This window comes from Arachis ipaensis, chromosome B04, assembly GCF_000816755.2.
Source record: "Arachis ipaensis cultivar K30076 chromosome B04, Araip1.1, whole genome shotgun sequence".
NCBI classification, from domain to species: Eukaryota; Viridiplantae; Streptophyta; class Magnoliopsida; order Fabales; family Fabaceae; genus Arachis; species Arachis ipaensis.
This window is the reverse complement of record NC_029788.2, coordinates 124,784,131-124,799,551: the sequence shown is the minus strand read 5'-3', so window position 1 is coordinate 124,799,551 and position 15,421 is coordinate 124,784,131. Positions and strand designations below refer to the sequence as shown.

Here is a 15,421-nt window from a genome sequence, read left to right as displayed (position 1 = left end):
AAGAACGAATTTAATTAAATAATTATATAAAATACTAAATAGTTTATGCTGTATCAAAATTTAAAAAAAATGATTTGTATAAGATGATTCACTCCTAATGCAAGATGATGGATACAAGTACAACAATTAAATTCATAACAATTTTTTTATGATAAAAATCATCTTAAAATAAGGAAGACTACAAATGAATGAATGATCATAAACTAAGATTTTTGTAGTAAAAAGTATAAAGACACCGCGACAAATCTTCTAGGCTTAATAATAAGGGGGAAATTCTGTTTGGGGAAAAAAGTGAAAAAAAAAAAAAAAGAAAAAGGCAAAAGGGGAAAATGGGTCGCTATTTTTGTTAAGAAAGCAATCACCTTTGAGTTTAGTTGCCAAGTTAGTTCATCATGACATCCTGCAAATGTGATTGCGCTTGTTCTCGTTTCTTCACGATCCTTCGTTCCCCAAATCATAGAAAAATTCTGCCTCAATCGAAAAGGAAGAAGAAGAGAACGAAAATCCACAACACAATTTCCTCTGTTGTCGAAAAGTTTGCACCATAATCTGAAATGGGTCGTCGGCAAAATGACTCAGGTTTCGGTAAATTTACCCTTTTGTCCCTCTTCCTGATGGGTGCTATCTCCTGCTTGGCGGTATACCTGTTTCTCACTGTGGTTTTCAGTCCCAACAACACTACTGCATCTCTTTCTTCAATGGAGCACGTTGATGGGGTTGATGATTTGCTGAACCATGAAGAAGGAGGAGGAGAAGAAGAAGAAAGGCCATGTTGTGATGGGGTTGAGCATTTGGAGCTATGGGGTGATGCCGTTAAATGGGGTAGTGATTTTAGGGTAAATTCTTCTAAGGAATGTTGCATGGCTTGTAAGAGGATGTGTAGAGGTGATGGTGGAGCTTGTTTGTGTAATTCATGGGTGTTTTGTGGTGATAGAGATGCATGTGGACCTAGATTTGGTGAGGTATTGCTATGAATTCTGCATTTTTGTTAGCTTAGTACTATTGAATTCTGTACCTATCATGGATGTTGATAATATGCTTATGAAAAGTGAAAAAAAAATGGAATAATATGATGTATCTAGCATCTAGGCTTATGTTTAGTGTCCTTTTTTTATACCTCATGCATGAGCACAATTATGTTACTAGAATCATACATTGGTTGATCCACTTATTTGATTGGTCAGTTAATTTTGTTTTGGTAACTGGAACTTGATGATTTTGAGAACCTTTGACTGACAGCTACTATAGTGTACCTGTCTATTATCATGTAGCATTTGGCAGAGTTGGTTGGTTGATGCAAATACTTAATAGTCTCTTTTTAACTGTCTTACATATAAAAATTCATATTTTTTTTCAGTTTTCTAGATCATATCAAGAATGTTTATTTTGTCATAATTAAGCATTTCTTAATGGAATTACGCACCATATCAAGATCTAGGTTCCAGCCTGGGACTCTTCCAATATTGCATCCCATTTGAAACTGGTTGGGTTGGTATTCATGAGGTGTATAGAGTAGCTGCTGTTATGTAGCTTCCAGTTGACCAAAAAGATGTGTATGATTTTATTTTATTTTTCTGTCTTATTAAGGGATTATGATTTATATTTTGGAATTTTGATTGGGCATCATAGTGGCTTCATTATAAAGACATACAATTTAGTAGGTTTAGCATACTATTACTTCAGATGAACAACTCTTTAAGGTCAAAGGATGAGATATTCCTGTATTTGAGGTTTAGAGTTTTAATGCACTTTTCCTAATACTTTTATGTTACCTCCTCTCGTTTCAGTGTTGGTTAAAAAGACAGAAGGATGCATTAAACCCTGAACGACGAGACTTGGGAGATAAAGTGATGTGGACTTCTGGTTTAGTCTTTGATAAGGGAGAGGTAGGATTGCTATATGAATATGATGTGATTAGTTGGTACTGCACATACTAATCTGAGATATCTATCTTTATCAACTTTTCATGGTTTCAAAAATTATATAAGAAGAAATTTACAGAACAAAGTGAAAATGACTACAAAGCCAAGGGGGATAAGGAATCCTCCTTAGCATAAGTACTCTGAGCCTACTGGAGCTAGTGTACATTTATTTAATTTGTTTTCTTCTATGATCTAGAACTAGAAGAGAAGAGTCACTTAATTATCATAACTGAGTATGTATAAATTGTTTCTTTTTCATAATCTTAAAGTCTTAACATTATTAAGGTACATCTCATTTCTGTTAGAAATCTATTTGATATATAATCCACGCCCTATGTTTATGACAAAATATGCTGATAATCTGTTTCCACTATATTGTATCTTGTGCTCTTACTGTCTTAAATGTATGTCTTTCAGCTGTATATTTATCTGTTGCTTGTATGTTTGTAATTTCAGGGAATTGTTGGTCTGGAAACTGACTATGGAATTCTACGTATAAAAGTGAGTATTCTACACATGTTTACGTCATCATGTATCTGACATTCATTGGACTCTTTCACCTTGGTTTTGTGTTCAGGATGCTGAACACGTCTTCCATTTAGTGAATTGACTCTTATCAACTCTCTATGCTACAGCTTTTTCCTGACTGTGCTCCCCAATCTGCCTCCTACATTCTTGAGTTGTTGGCATTGCCTCACTGCATTGGGTGCCAGATTTATCGTTCAGAGAGCCGAGGTAGCTTTTGGGATTCAGAGGGAAACCACATTAAGAAGGTAAATTTCACTATGTTAACAATTGTACAAATTGTGCTTTATCATTCTGATGATTTTTGAGGTTTATGGATACTGGAAACATATTCAGTGTTTATCGATTTGAATGTTGATATAGGCTTCATTTGGTCCCCCTTTTGCGCTAATCCAAGGAACATTTGAATCGATTGGTTCTACGTTCAAGGATATCCCAAAAGAGTATTGTCCGACCATAAGAAGAGGATCTGTAGCATGGGTTGGTTCAGGTCCAGAATTCTTCATCAGCCTGGCTAATCATAATGAATGGAAAAATGCATACACTGTCTTCGGTTCCATACTATCTGAAGATATGGAAATCTTGGAGAAAATTGCTCAGCTTCCGACCAAATCAGATGTTTGGAATGGCATTCATGTTGCTGCCTTGGAGAATCCGGTTTCATTACGGTTCCGGAGAATTACCACATAGTGCAGAAACCGTTAGATTGTTTTTGGTTCCATTCATTTATTCTGAAGGTTTATTTTATTCCTGTTTAACTATAGCTGATTTTATATCAAATTGAGTTTATTTCAACTAGTTTGGTAGGTATCTATGTGGATATTTCTTGATTCACTAGAGATGTAGATAAGCTGAAGGGTTCGTTTTAAAATTCAGCTCATTATAAAAATTAACATTCAATGTTAAACCAAAATAACTTGTTTTTTAATACAACTTGGAAGCCTGCCATATGTTTCTTCATTTAGCATGTTTTTGCGTATAGTTAAAGTCTCAACCATCCTATGCAAAACACAGTGATTCACTTATATTTTGAGTCTAGATAAATAACAATAAGTACATCATAACTTTGCATCCCTGGTTTGTGAAGATTGAATTCTCCAATTGCAATTTATGGAGAAATAGGAAAATACCATGGTAAGGGACATTAACCCCTACCTTTAAAGAGTGAATATCAGTACTATAGTCCATAGGTAACAGAATTCCACAGCTTGTTATGCTCTTCCATCCATTGAATACGAATGGATACTACCATGAAGAGAGTACCAAATAAATGAATAGTGAACAAAGATGAACATTGAATAATTAAACACGTCCATCCATAAACCATTATCTTATCAAGTATCACACATGGCTAACATTAGCAAGACAGAATAAGTTGTTAGGTTTACATAGTCCAATTTCACTTATTTAAACACAACACAAAGCTGTATGAGTCATTATATATTCTCCAGAGTCTGTGTTATGTCATTTGGACTGATCACTCTTCCCTCACTCTCAGTCCTCTCTTGTTATTGTATAGCCATGCATCATAGACCACCCCCAAAATCATCAAACCGGCTACCAAGAAGATGCCAACACCCCCTACGGCAGCAAACCATATGGCCGGCATCTTGAATGTCTTGCAATTTACGCCAATCCCAGAAGCCTTGCGTGCTAGATCAGCGAAATAATATAGCGGCGCATACATCATGAAGGGCATAAGAACACATTGTGCTCCAGGATGCACACGCCAGAGCAGGATCACCTCTAGAAAAATACACCCAATGAAGGTGGCGATATCTACCATCTCCGGTAATAATGTGAAAAATGCTTCTCCAAAATTCTGATCGGTGTCTGAAAAGTTTCCAGCTTGGAAATCCAATGTGGCACCGTGTCCCAAGAGAAGAACTTGGATCACAACAGCCCCAAACAAGAGTGTGCCACGGAGTTTAGGATCCATTCCTTTCATCCTTGGCCATAGAAAATGTAGAAATCCTTTCTCAGATGAGATGTTTGTTGTAAGAGGATCAACATTTTCAGCGTCTGTGCTTGTCTAAACAAAGAAGAAGAAAAAATAAACGGAGGTTCGAATTAATACATATAGTATTTGCATGACTAGAAATGAGGTCTGTGTCTCATCCAATAACGATGAGAATGTGATGAGACTAGAAGAGGATGCAAAGCGAAGTATCTGTAAACTAAAAGTGTGTCAAATTAGTCAAGCTATCCAATCCGATCCGCATCGAATCCAAATGCAAATGCCGAGAGATATACGCTGGGCCGAAGCCGCCCAATTTCTCAAAAAAAAAAAAAGTAAAAAACAAATCTTTTTTTAAACAATTGAGGCACGGAAAGCAACTCTTACTCGAATCAGAGACATTGCCTTAGGATTCTGCAGCAACTAAACAGAAATATAGTTTAAGAAAGAAAACATTTGAGCCAGGGAGGGAACAGATGAAATCAGTTGTGCAACAAACAACTACCAACATAACATCTATCTACTCTACAGCCTTGGTTGCAATTTTTTTCCGAATTTCCAGCAAATTAATTGCAACTTTGATGGCGATGGCGATGATAATAACTAATAAGCCAGAGCAGAAGAACAGGCTAGTGCTTACAAAGACAGAAGGATGCATTAAACCCGGAACGACGAGACTCGGGAGATAAAGTGATGTGGACTTCTGGTTCAGTCTTTGATAAGGGAGAGGTAGGATTGTCATATTGATGTGATTAGTTGGTTCTGCACAGATTTTCATGATTTCAAAATTATATAATAAATTTACTAGACAAAGTGAAAATGACTACAAAGCCAAGAGTCACTTCATTCTCATAACTGAGCATGTATAAATTGTTTGTTTTTCGTAATCTTTCAAATCTTTACATTATTAAGGTCGATCTCATTTCTGTTTAGAAATCTATTTGATATATAATCCATGCCTTATGTTTATGACAAAATATGCTGATAATCTGTTTCCACTATATTGTATCTTGTGCTCTTCTTGTCTTTCAGCTGTACATTTATCTGTTGCTTGTACCTTTGTACTTTTAGGGAATTGTTGGTCTGGAAACTGACTACGGAATTCTACATATAAAACTGAGTATTCTACACATGTTTACATTATCATATATCTGAGATTCATTGCACTCTTTCACCTTGGTTATTTTATGTTCAGGATGCTGGACATGTCCTCCATTTAGCTAATTGACACTCTTATCAACTCTCTATCCTACAGCTTTTTCCTGACTGTGCTCCACAGTCTGTTTCCTACATTCTTGAGCTGTTGGCATTGCCTCACTGCATTGGTTGCCAGATTTATCGTTCAGAGAGCCGAGGAAGCTTTTGGAATTCAGAGGGAAACCACTTTAAGAAGGTAAGCTTCATTATGTTAACAATTGTATAAAATTGTACTTTATCATTCTAAAGATTTTGAGGTTTGTGGGATACTGGAAACATATTCAATGGTCGAAGCCTTGGTCTTATACACATCAAGGTTTCTGATTTGTTCACCCTGGTATGATGTGTTCATCGAGTTGAATGTTGATGTAGGCTTCATTTGGTCCCCCCTTTGCACTAATCCAAGGAACATTCGAATCCGTTGGTTCTACATTCAAGGATATCCCAAAAGAGTATTGTCCTACCATAAGAAGAGGATCTGTAGCATGGGTTGGTTCAGGTCCAGAATTCTTCATCAGCCTGGCTAATCACAATGAATGGAGAAATGCATACACTGTTTTCGGCTCTGTCCTATCTGAAGATATGAAAATCTTGGAGAAGATTACTCAGCTTCCAACTAAGTCAGATGTTTGGAATGACATTAATGTCACCGTCTTGGAGAATCCGATTTCGTTACGAGTTCCGGAGAATTACCACTTAGTGCAGAAACCATTAGATTGTTCTTGGTTCCATTCATTTGTTCTAAAGGTTTGCTTTGTTTCTCTCTAATTAGTGATGATGGTCTTAATGTACCTCTCTACATGCTTGAAGAGACTTTTTAAAAATAAATGTAATGTAGATATATTCAGTTTCAGGCACCAAATTATATATCTCTCAATATTCCTTTATACACTTGTTCGGTAGGTCGGTTACTGAACGGTTCGGGTTGTGATCCGAGATGATGATTGGGGCTCGTCGAGTCGTGGACTGTCGGCCAGCGGAGTGCGAGGTCCCGAGTACTTCGAGTGAGAGAGAGGGGGGTGCCACCTGCAAAGACACTCCGACGCTCTTGTCAGTAAGGTGTGCAGGCGGATAAGGTGATAGAGTATATGACGTACTTCTGGGGGAGTGCAAGCCTCCCCCTTTATATACCTGTCAGAGGTGGGCCCGATGAGAGCAGGCCCATGTTTCCAGGGAGGTTACCCCTCAGCTGTGCATGAGCTGTCCTAGACGCGTGTCCGAGGTCGTTGTGGGGCATGTGTCCGGTTCGGGTGGCGTCCGGGTCGGGTCAACCCGCAAGGACTCTGGGCCAGGCCGTAATAGTGCCCCCAACGCGCCAGTGATGTTCGTGGGAGACATCGATGGCGCGGGATTCCCTCGTTCGTGTGTTGTCGCCAGATCGGTTGTTCGCGGGGGTGACGTGCTCCCTGTGCGCGTGTCTCTTGGTTGCCAAGGCGACCGTTTCGTCGCTTCTTTCTTCGCGCTGAGCATTGAATGCTCATAATGGGTTACTAAAATCCCGCGTGCAAAGACCCTTTTACCCCTGGCCTCTTCGCGCTTCGTGCAGCGGTTTTTAAACAGTTTCTTATTTCTTTTGTTCCCACTTTTGCTATTCCCACTTTCTTTTCTCCCTAATATCCAAATTTCCTCCGTTTCAAGCGTTTTTGTGCCTCTTCAGCCACTTTCAAGTTCCTTCGATTAATTCAGGTATTTCTAGAATCCTTCTCTTTTCTGTTTTGTTCTTGCGTGCTTGTTGTATGCGTTTGTTTCGCCATTTTTACTGTTATGTTGCTATACGGCTTTCTGATGATAGGTAGAGTATTAGGGCAGGGGTACCATTCCAGGGTAGATTTTTAGGTGGGTTGCTTGGTCCATACTTTGATCTTAACTGTTCAGTAGGATGAATTATAGTTTCTGGGTATTTTCCGAGCTCCCGATCTCGTAGACTAACGGAGTGGTACCCCGCTGTAGGTATGCCTCGTGTCGTCTCCCGGGCTTCCCCTTCCGCGGCCAGCTATGATCCGTACGCTTGGGTAACCTCGGATGTAAAGGATTCGCCAAACCAGATGGATCTGGCGGAATTGACGGAGTTCCGGTAGGCCGGGTACTTGTGCGGGGGAACAGACGAAGAGGCCAATTATGAGACCTTCGTGCCTGCCCCCCATGAGCGGCTTTACGAGGTCAATCTTCATTCTCCCCGTATTGCCGACTGGATTTGGTTTTACAAATCCATGTTCACCCAGGTTGGGGTTCGCCTTCCGTTTTCCGAGTTCCAGATGTCACTCTTGAATCGGATATCCGTGTCTCCGTCGCAGCTCCACCCGAACAGTTGGGCTTCTATCCGCTGTTTTGAGATGGTGTGCGAGTATCTCGAGCTGCCGGTGTCGGTGGATGTCTTCCTTTTCTTCTTCAACCTTACCAATCCTTCCAAACAAGGGAAGGCGAGGAAAGGGTTCCTTTCTTTCCGGTCTGCCCAGGGTAGGAGAATCTTTGGTCTGTTCGAGGATTCCTACCACGGGTTTAAAGATAAGTTTTTCAAAGTCCGTCCCGTTAGAGGTCGGCATCCCTTTTGGTTATCCTTGGAGGGAGAGCGCCTCATCCCCACTTACTGGAGCTTTGGGGCGGGGTCAAATCCTTTTATTAAGGTAACGTATAAGAGGATGTCCTCGGTAGATAAGCAAATAGCCGATGTGCTATTTGCTCTTTTTGAGAAGAACCCCGTGAACCCTCATCTCCTTATGGGTGAACGGGAGGCCGCCAGGAGCTATATCCGTGAGTCTTCTTGTTTTGTATTTTTGTGATGTTTATTATTCTTTGTTTTATCTTATCTAACGGCTAATGTGTTTGTCCGTTTGTTGCAGTGGAGATGTCTGCTACAGTGACGGGTCTTGAGAACCTGATGAAGACCTTCTTCGAAGAAAGTGATGACGAGAAGGCCGCGGAGAAGGATGCCGGGAAATCGGCTGGACCCTCCGAGGAGAAGGAGGACCAGATTAAGGCCCCTCCCCAGGATACCGAGATGATGGGTGAGAACCAAGAGGGGGCGCACGCTTCTCCCCCTCCCGAGGTCATCGTTGGCGGGCACTCGCCCTCTGTCCCTCCAGAAGATGACGATGTGGAGCTCATCCACACCCCTAAAAGGCGGAGGGCGTCTTCGAGCCCGGAGGGGGCTCTCACCATCATGGAGAGGAATTTTGATGCCACAACTTTTATTGACTCGCAGCTGATTCCTGGGACAGAGGAGCATTTCCACGGTACCGATCTTGCCGGGCAGGCGAGATGGATGTATCGGACTTTGCTCCGGGGGGCCGTGATAGCTCGAAAGGCTGAATTCGAGTTGTCGGGAATGCAGTCCCTTCGGAGGAAGCTCGAGTCCTCTGTCAAGGCAAACAATGACTTCAAGGTGCAGGTTGAGCTGCTTCAGAGCCAGTTGTCCGAGATGGGGGAGAAACTCAAGGCGTCCGAGGAAAAGGTGACGTCTGCCGAGGAAAAATTGAAGGCTTCCGACGAGACGGTGGCCCGTTTAGCTGAGCGGGAGATGACCTTGGAGAGCCAGCTGAACGCCGCTCAGGGTCGGGTAGCAGCCTTGGAGAAAGAACGTGACCAAGCCGTGTCGTCGGCTAAAGCCGTTAAAGTCGAGGTCGAGGAGCTCCGGAAGAAGCTGAAAGCAACCAAAGAGCAAGGGAAGAGTGCGATTTCTATGACTGAAGATGCCCTGAAAGCCCAAGTGAAGATCGTAGCTCCCGACTTCGACACATCGGCTATTGGGGTCTTCAAGATGATCCAAGACGGCAAGATTGTCGACATGCCTAGGAAGTGACTTCTTTTAACTTAGACATTTTGATGTAGATTGGTTGAACGTTTGTTGCGTGTTTTGTAATTTGACACTTCCGTAACGTTTATGTTAGGTTGGTCGTTTGGCCGAATGGCCGTTACAATCTTTCGCCTTGCTCGTCGTATTATTTTCGCTAACGCCTTTTCGTGATGGGCTTATTGCTTGTGCCCGTTTTGTCGTCTTTATGTTGGTAACGATTCGGACCGATTTGGTCGTGTTGTCGCCGCGTTAATTGTGGCTATGGTCTATTTGGCTCCCGGGGTGATCAGTCCCGGGCTGCCATTTTAGGACGCAATTGTTGTGAAACGCGTATTGGGAAGTAACGGATAAGAAGGAGGATGTTTTGACAAGTGAGAATTAATCATCAGCTAGGCAAGCTCGTTAATATGGCAAGTATTCAATAAGAGTAAATGGCTAAAAAGTGACTAGAAATTAACATGTCAATCAGAGCGAGCATACATAAGTCCGCTAGGCCTCCTGGTCGGTTTGCCCGAGTCAGGAGTAGAATCTTCTTAGGTTACCTGCGTTCCACGTTCTAGGGATTTCTTTGCCGTCAAGTCTCTCAAGCTTGTAGGCACCCTTGCCAAGCACCTCTCTAATTCTGTAGGGACCTTTCCAATTTTCCGCCAGCTTTCCTTCCCCAGGAGTCGGCAGACCGACGTCGTTGCGTCGCAGGACGAGGTCTCTTTCTCCAAAATCCCTCCTAAGGACTCTAGCGTTGTAGCGCAGGGCTATTCTTTGCTTCAATGCCGCTTCTGACAAATGGGCCATCTCCCTCGTCTCCTCAACCAGGTCCTTTTCTACCGCTTCGTCCACACCTACGAGCAGTAGCCGCGGGCTCGGTTCGCCGATTTCGACGGGTATCACGGCGTCGACCCCGTATGTTAGGCGAAAAGGGGTTTCCCCCGTAGCGCTTTGCTCGGTTGTTCGGTAGGACCACAGGACCGAAGCGACCTCATCGGCCCATGCGCCTTTCTTGTTGTCTAGGCGCTTCTTGAGGCCGAGTAGGATGATCTTGTTTGCGGACTCTACTTCTCCGTTCGTCTGGGGGTGTTCCACTGAGGAAAATTTTTGTTTTACCCCTAGGCCGGTGAGGAACTCCGTGAATTTCTTGTCAGTGAATTGTGTTCCGTTATCCGAGATGACGATATCCGGGATCCCGAATCGGGTTATCACCTGTCTCCACATGAATTTCCTGCAATTAGAGGAGGATATGCTGGCTAGTGGTTCGGCCTCTATCCATTTGGTGTAGTAGTCGATGGCCACTATGAGATACTTGACTTGTCCTGGGCCAACCGGGAAGAGTCCTAGGAGGTCGATTCCCCATTGAGCGAAAGGTCGTGTGGTCGTCAGAAGGCTCAGTTCAGAGGCCGGCACCTTGTGGAAATTGGCGTTTTGTTGACACTTTACGCACTTTCTAACGAATTCCTTGGAGTCCTTCATCATTGATGGCCAATAGTATCCAGCTCGGATGATCTTCCTTGCTAGGGCTTTGCCCCCGATATGGTGGCCGCAGCATCCCTCGTGGACTTCTCTAAGTACGTAGTCCATCTGGTCGGGATGCAAGCACTTCAATAGGGGCTGGCTGAGCCCCTTTCTGAACAGCTGTCCTTGTATGATTGCATATCTGGCCGCCTCCCTTCTCAATGTTTTGGCAGCCTTCTCGTCGTCAGGCAATTTGCCGAGCTCCAGGAAGTTTATAATGGGGTCCAACCACGAGGGGCTTAACTCCGTCAGATGGAGGGCGACCGTTGGCTCCTTCGCCATGCCCTGAATGAGAGACCGGTTACCCGCCCCTGGCTTTGTGCTCGCTAATTTGGACAGGAGGTCCGCCCGTGTGTTTCTTTCTCTTGGGACGTGCTGGATCGTGACCTCTTGGAACTGACTTGTCATTTCTTTAACCTTTTCCAAGTATTTTTGTAGGAGGGGGTCCCGGGCTTGGTAGCTTCCGTTTACCTGTGAGGTGACGACCTGTGAATCACTGCATACGTCGACCTTCGACGCCCCGACTTCCCGCGCTAGCATTAGTCTGCTTAAGAGAGCTTCATATTCCGCTTGATTGTTCGACACAGGGAACTCGAACTTGGTCGATTGCTCGTATATAATTCCTGCCGGGATTTCTAAGATGACCCCTGCTCCCCCGGACGTTTGGTTGGAGGCCCTGTCCACGTGGAGCCTCCACCGTGTTCCCGTTTCCTCGGGGGGATCACCCGTTACCTCAACCAAAAAGTCTGCCATTGCCTAGGCCTTGATTGCGTGCCGGGGCTCGTACTGCAAGTCGTATTGGGAAAGCTCGATGGCCCAGGTCATCATCCTACCAGCCAAGTCAGGTTTTTGTAGTACCTGGCGAATTGCCTGGTCCGTCCTCACGACTATACGGTGACTCTGGAAGTATTGCCTTAATCTTTGGGAGGAAGTTAGGAGTGTAAATGCCAGCTTTTCCAGTTTGCTGTACCTCAGCTCGGCTCCTTGCAGAGCCCTACTGACGAAGTAGACCGGCTGCTGAGTTTTCCCTTCTTCTCTTACAAGCACCGATGCGAGCGCTTCCTCTGTTACTGCCAGGTAGAGGTAGAGTGATTCTCCGGCCTTGGGCTTCCCGAGCACAAGAGGCGCTGCTAGGATCTCCTTGAAGTGGTTGAATGCCTCCTCGCACGCCGGGGTCCATTCGAATGCTATTCCCTTTTTCATCAGATTGAAAAAGGGTAGGGCTTTTGCTGCCGATGCACCGAGAAAACGGGATAAAGCCGTCAGCCTTCCGGCCAATCGTTGGACGTCTTTGATACAACCCGGGCTCTTCATCTGGAGAATCGCTTGGCACTTCTCGGGGTTTGCTTCTACCCCTCTTTGGGTGATCATGAATCCCAGGAACTTCCCGGCCTCCATAGCAAAGGCGCATTTGAGCGGGTTAAGCCTCATGCCGTGTTGCCGGAGGGACGCAAATACGCCCCCCAGGTCGCTCAGGAGATCGTCTGGTCGTGTGGTTTTTGCGAGGATGTCGTCCACGTAGACTTCCACTGTCTTGCCTATTAGTTCACTGAATATTTTGTTCATCAATCTCTGGTATGTGGCGCCAGCGTTTTTTAGACCAAATGGCATTACTTTGTAGCAATAGGTCCCTTCTGGCGTTATGAATGCCGTTTTTTTCTCGTCGGGTCGGTGCATCGGTATCTGGTTGTACCCAGAATAGGCGTCCATGAAGCTCAGATACCGGTACCCCGCCGCTGCGTCGACGAGTGCGTCAATATTGGGCAGGGGGTAGCAGTCCTTAGGGCATGCCTTATTGAGGTCAGAGTAGTCTACACACATTCTCCACCTCCCATTATGTTTCTTCACCAAAACTACGTTCGACAGCCAGGTCGAGTAGTCCAATTCTCGGATGAACCCCGCTTCAAGGAGGCTGGCCGCCTGCCTGGCCACCTCCTCTGCCCTTTCTTGCGACATCTTTCTCTTCTTTTGGGCCACTGGCCTGGCTTCTGGTTTGACGGCCAGATGGTGTGACATGAGTTAGGGATCTATCCCTGGCATGTCGGCTGGCGTCCAAGCGAAGAGGTCGGCATTGGCTCTGATCATCTCCATAAGAGGCTCCTTCAATTCATGGGGAAGGTTTCTGTTTATAAACGTGAACTTCTCGTCCCCCTCACCAACCCTAAATTTCTCCAAGTCCCCTTCTGGCTCAGCTCTGGGCTTATCTTCTATCCTGGCATCCAGGTCGGCGAGAAAAACTCCTGAAGCTTCTTTGGATTTTTTCCTGAGAGAGAGGCTGGCGTGGTCGCAGGCGACCGCCGTTTCCAAGTCTCCTCTGATGGATCCTACGGATCCGTCATCAGCAACAAACTTCATCACGAGCAGCTTCGTACTAATGGCGGCCCCCAGGTCGTTGATGGTTTTCCTCCCCAAGATAATATTGTAAGCTGTAGAATCTCGTAAGATTACAAAATCGGCCATCATAGTCCTTCGCTTTTGCCCTTGCCCCACGGAGGTCGGGAGCGAGATGATTCCATCCGGCTTGATGAAGTGGTCTCCCAATCCTACCACACCGTGTTGGTGGGTCGCCAGATCGGTATCTCGTAGTCCTAGGGCATCAAAGACATTCCGAAACATGATGTTCGAGTCTGCTCCCGTATCCACTAGGATCCGCTTGACGAGGCCGGTTCCGACCCTGGCCGTGATGACCATGGGGGGACTTTCTGGCATCTCATCAAACCATCGGTCTTCGGGGCCAAAGGAAATGGATGGGAGTACCCGAGAACTTCTGGCAGACGAGGAGGAGACTGCAAGGATCTTGGCGTCTTTTTTCTGTGCTGATTTCGACCTTGGGGCGGAGTTCCTCGCTGTTACTACGTTCACCACCGTGAGACCGTGGTCGTCCCTCTCTGGTTCTCGGCGTTGTCTTGCTGCCCGGGGGTTGTCTTCGCCTTCCTGATCCCAATTGCGTCTCCTCGGCTCCCTTATAAGGTGGGAGAAATCGGCAAGTTTTCCGTCCCTGATTGCCTGCTCCAGGGCGTCCTTTAGGTCGAAGCAGTCTTGGGTTTTGTGTCCGTATCCCTTATGATATTCGCAGTAGAGGCTCTTGTCTCCACCCGTCCTGCCCTTCAGAGGTCGGGGTTTCGTCAGTATCCCCTTCTCTGCTATCTGTTGGTAGACTTCCGTGATCGGTGCCGTGAGGGGGGTGTAATTGGTGAATTTTCCGATTCGGGGGAATGGCTCCGAGGCTTTGCTCGGGCCGCCGTCCCTGGCGTGTTCCCTTGTTTTCTCTCTGCCTTCGTGGTGCCGGGCTTGGTTGTAGGCGGGCTGCCGTTTATTGGCAGCCACGACCCGGCTTACTTCCTCGTCGTTGATATACTCCTTAGCCACGCACTAGATCTCCTGCATTGTCCAGACTGGCTTTGTAGTAAGGTGCTTCCTGAAATCCTCATTCAGGAGCCCATTCGTCAAGCATAAACTCGCCACCGAGTCCGTCAAACCGTCAATTTCCAAGCACTCGTCGTTGAAACGGTCCAAGTATTTCCAGGTCGGCTCCCCGGCTCTTTGGGTCACCCCAAGCAGATTGATCGGGTGCTTGGCTTTTGCGATCCTGGTTGTGAATTGAGCCAGGAAGGCATGGCTGATGTCGGAGAATTGGGTCACCGAGCCCTGCGGGAGGTTATTGAACCACCGTATTGCAGGCCCCGCCAGAGTAACCGGGAAGGCGCGACATCTTACCTCATCTCCTACTCCTTCTAAGTTCATCCTGGCCTCGAAGGCCGTTAGATGCTCCAGGGGTCCTGCGTTCCATCGTACCTCATGTCCGTCGGCTTGTCAAAATGCTTTGGCAGCCGGACCTCGAGTATGGAGCGGTGGAATGGGGTGGCCCCTATTATCACGTGTCCCCGAGTGTTCGTTCTCCCTTCGTCGTTCTCTCGACGGGCGTCTTCGTCCCCTCGGTTCGTGGTACGCCGCCCTTCGCGCCTGGCGTAAATGATGGGGTCTCGACTTCTTCTTCTGGCGCGTCCCCGTTCTCCTGTGCTTTCTGACTCATACTGGGGGCTGGGTGTGCGCCTTGAGCGGCTCCTCGAGCGAGAACTGGTGGGGCTTCGCTCCAGAGTGCGTTAGTCGCGTTCTCTGTCTGTTAGCCTGCGTTCCAAGTCCTGCATCCTGTGGCGTAGCTCTTGCATTATCCTGGCGTGGTTGTCGCCGGTCCCTCCGAAGGGGCGTCTTTCGTGAGTTTGCGTCGTGTCCCTTGGAGGCGACCTCTGTTGTTGTCGAGTTTCCGTCGCAACGGCGCCTCCCCCAGGCACAGGGGGCGCGGCCTCGCATCCCGTCCCAGTTTGGACTAGCACGAAGTCCATCGACGAATCAATTCCCACAGACGGCGCCAATGTTCGGTAGGTCGGTTACTGAACGGTTCGGGTTGTGATCCGAGATGATGATTGGGGCTCGTCGAGTCGTGGACTGTCGGCCAGCGGAGTGCGAGGTCCCGAGTACTTCGAGTGAGAGAGAGGAGGGGTGCCACCTGCAAAGACAACA

General features: G+C 46.1%; 3 protein-coding genes across 3 annotated transcripts; 2 read left to right on the top strand and 1 right to left on the bottom strand.

Annotated features, from left to right (window-relative positions):
* LOC107635223 lies at positions 220–3,259 on the top strand. The gene is made up of 5 exons (XM_016338627.2): positions 220–962; positions 1,788–1,886; positions 2,379–2,423; positions 2,558–2,695; positions 2,811–3,259. The coding sequence occupies exons 1-5, from the start codon at positions 555–557 to the stop codon at positions 3,135–3,137; spliced, it is 1,017 nt and encodes a 338-aa protein (XP_016194113.1). The 5' UTR covers positions 220–554; the 3' UTR covers positions 3,138–3,259.
* LOC110271314 lies at positions 3,488–5,268 on the bottom strand. The gene is made up of 2 exons (XM_021121945.1): positions 5,045–5,268; positions 3,488–4,479 (listed from the first exon to the last, which is right to left on the bottom strand). Exons 1-2 carry the CDS (start codon positions 5,180–5,182, stop codon positions 3,925–3,927), a joined length of 693 nt encoding a protein of 230 aa, XP_020977604.1. The 5' UTR covers positions 5,183–5,268; the 3' UTR covers positions 3,488–3,924.
* Positions 5,017–6,777, top strand: LOC110271315 (peptidyl-prolyl cis-trans isomerase-like 3). The gene is made up of 3 exons (XM_021121946.1): positions 5,017–5,133; positions 5,660–5,797; positions 5,974–6,777. Exons 1-3 carry the CDS (start codon positions 5,098–5,100, stop codon positions 6,367–6,369), a joined length of 570 nt encoding a protein of 189 aa, XP_020977605.1. The 5' UTR covers positions 5,017–5,097; the 3' UTR covers positions 6,370–6,777.

Coding starts and splice junctions, on each gene's coding strand:
- LOC107635223 (XM_016338627.2), top strand. CDS start 555: ATGGGTCGTCGGCAAAATGACTCAGGTTTCGGTAAATTTACCCTTTTG. Junction 2,424..2,557: donor ATGGAATTCTACGTATAAAA/GTGAGTATTCTA, acceptor TCTATGCTACAG/CTTTTTCCTGACTGTGCTCC. Junction 2,696..2,810: donor AGGGAAACCACATTAAGAAG/GTAAATTTCACT, acceptor ATGTTGATATAG/GCTTCATTTGGTCCCCCTTT.
- LOC110271315 (XM_021121946.1), top strand. CDS start 5,098: ATGTGGACTTCTGGTTCAGTCTTTGATAAGGGAGAG. Junction 5,134..5,659: donor CAGTCTTTGATAAGGGAGAG/GTAGGATTGTCA, acceptor TCTATCCTACAG/CTTTTTCCTGACTGTGCTCC. Junction 5,798..5,973: donor AGGGAAACCACTTTAAGAAG/GTAAGCTTCATT, acceptor ATGTTGATGTAG/GCTTCATTTGGTCCCCCCTT.
- LOC110271314 (XM_021121945.1), bottom strand. CDS start 5,182: ATGAAAATCTGTGCAGAACCAACTAATCACATCAATATGACAATCCTA. Junction 4,480..5,044: donor TAATGCATCCTTCTGTCTTT/GTAAGCACTAGC, acceptor TTCTTTGTTTAG/ACAAGCACAGACGCTGAAAA.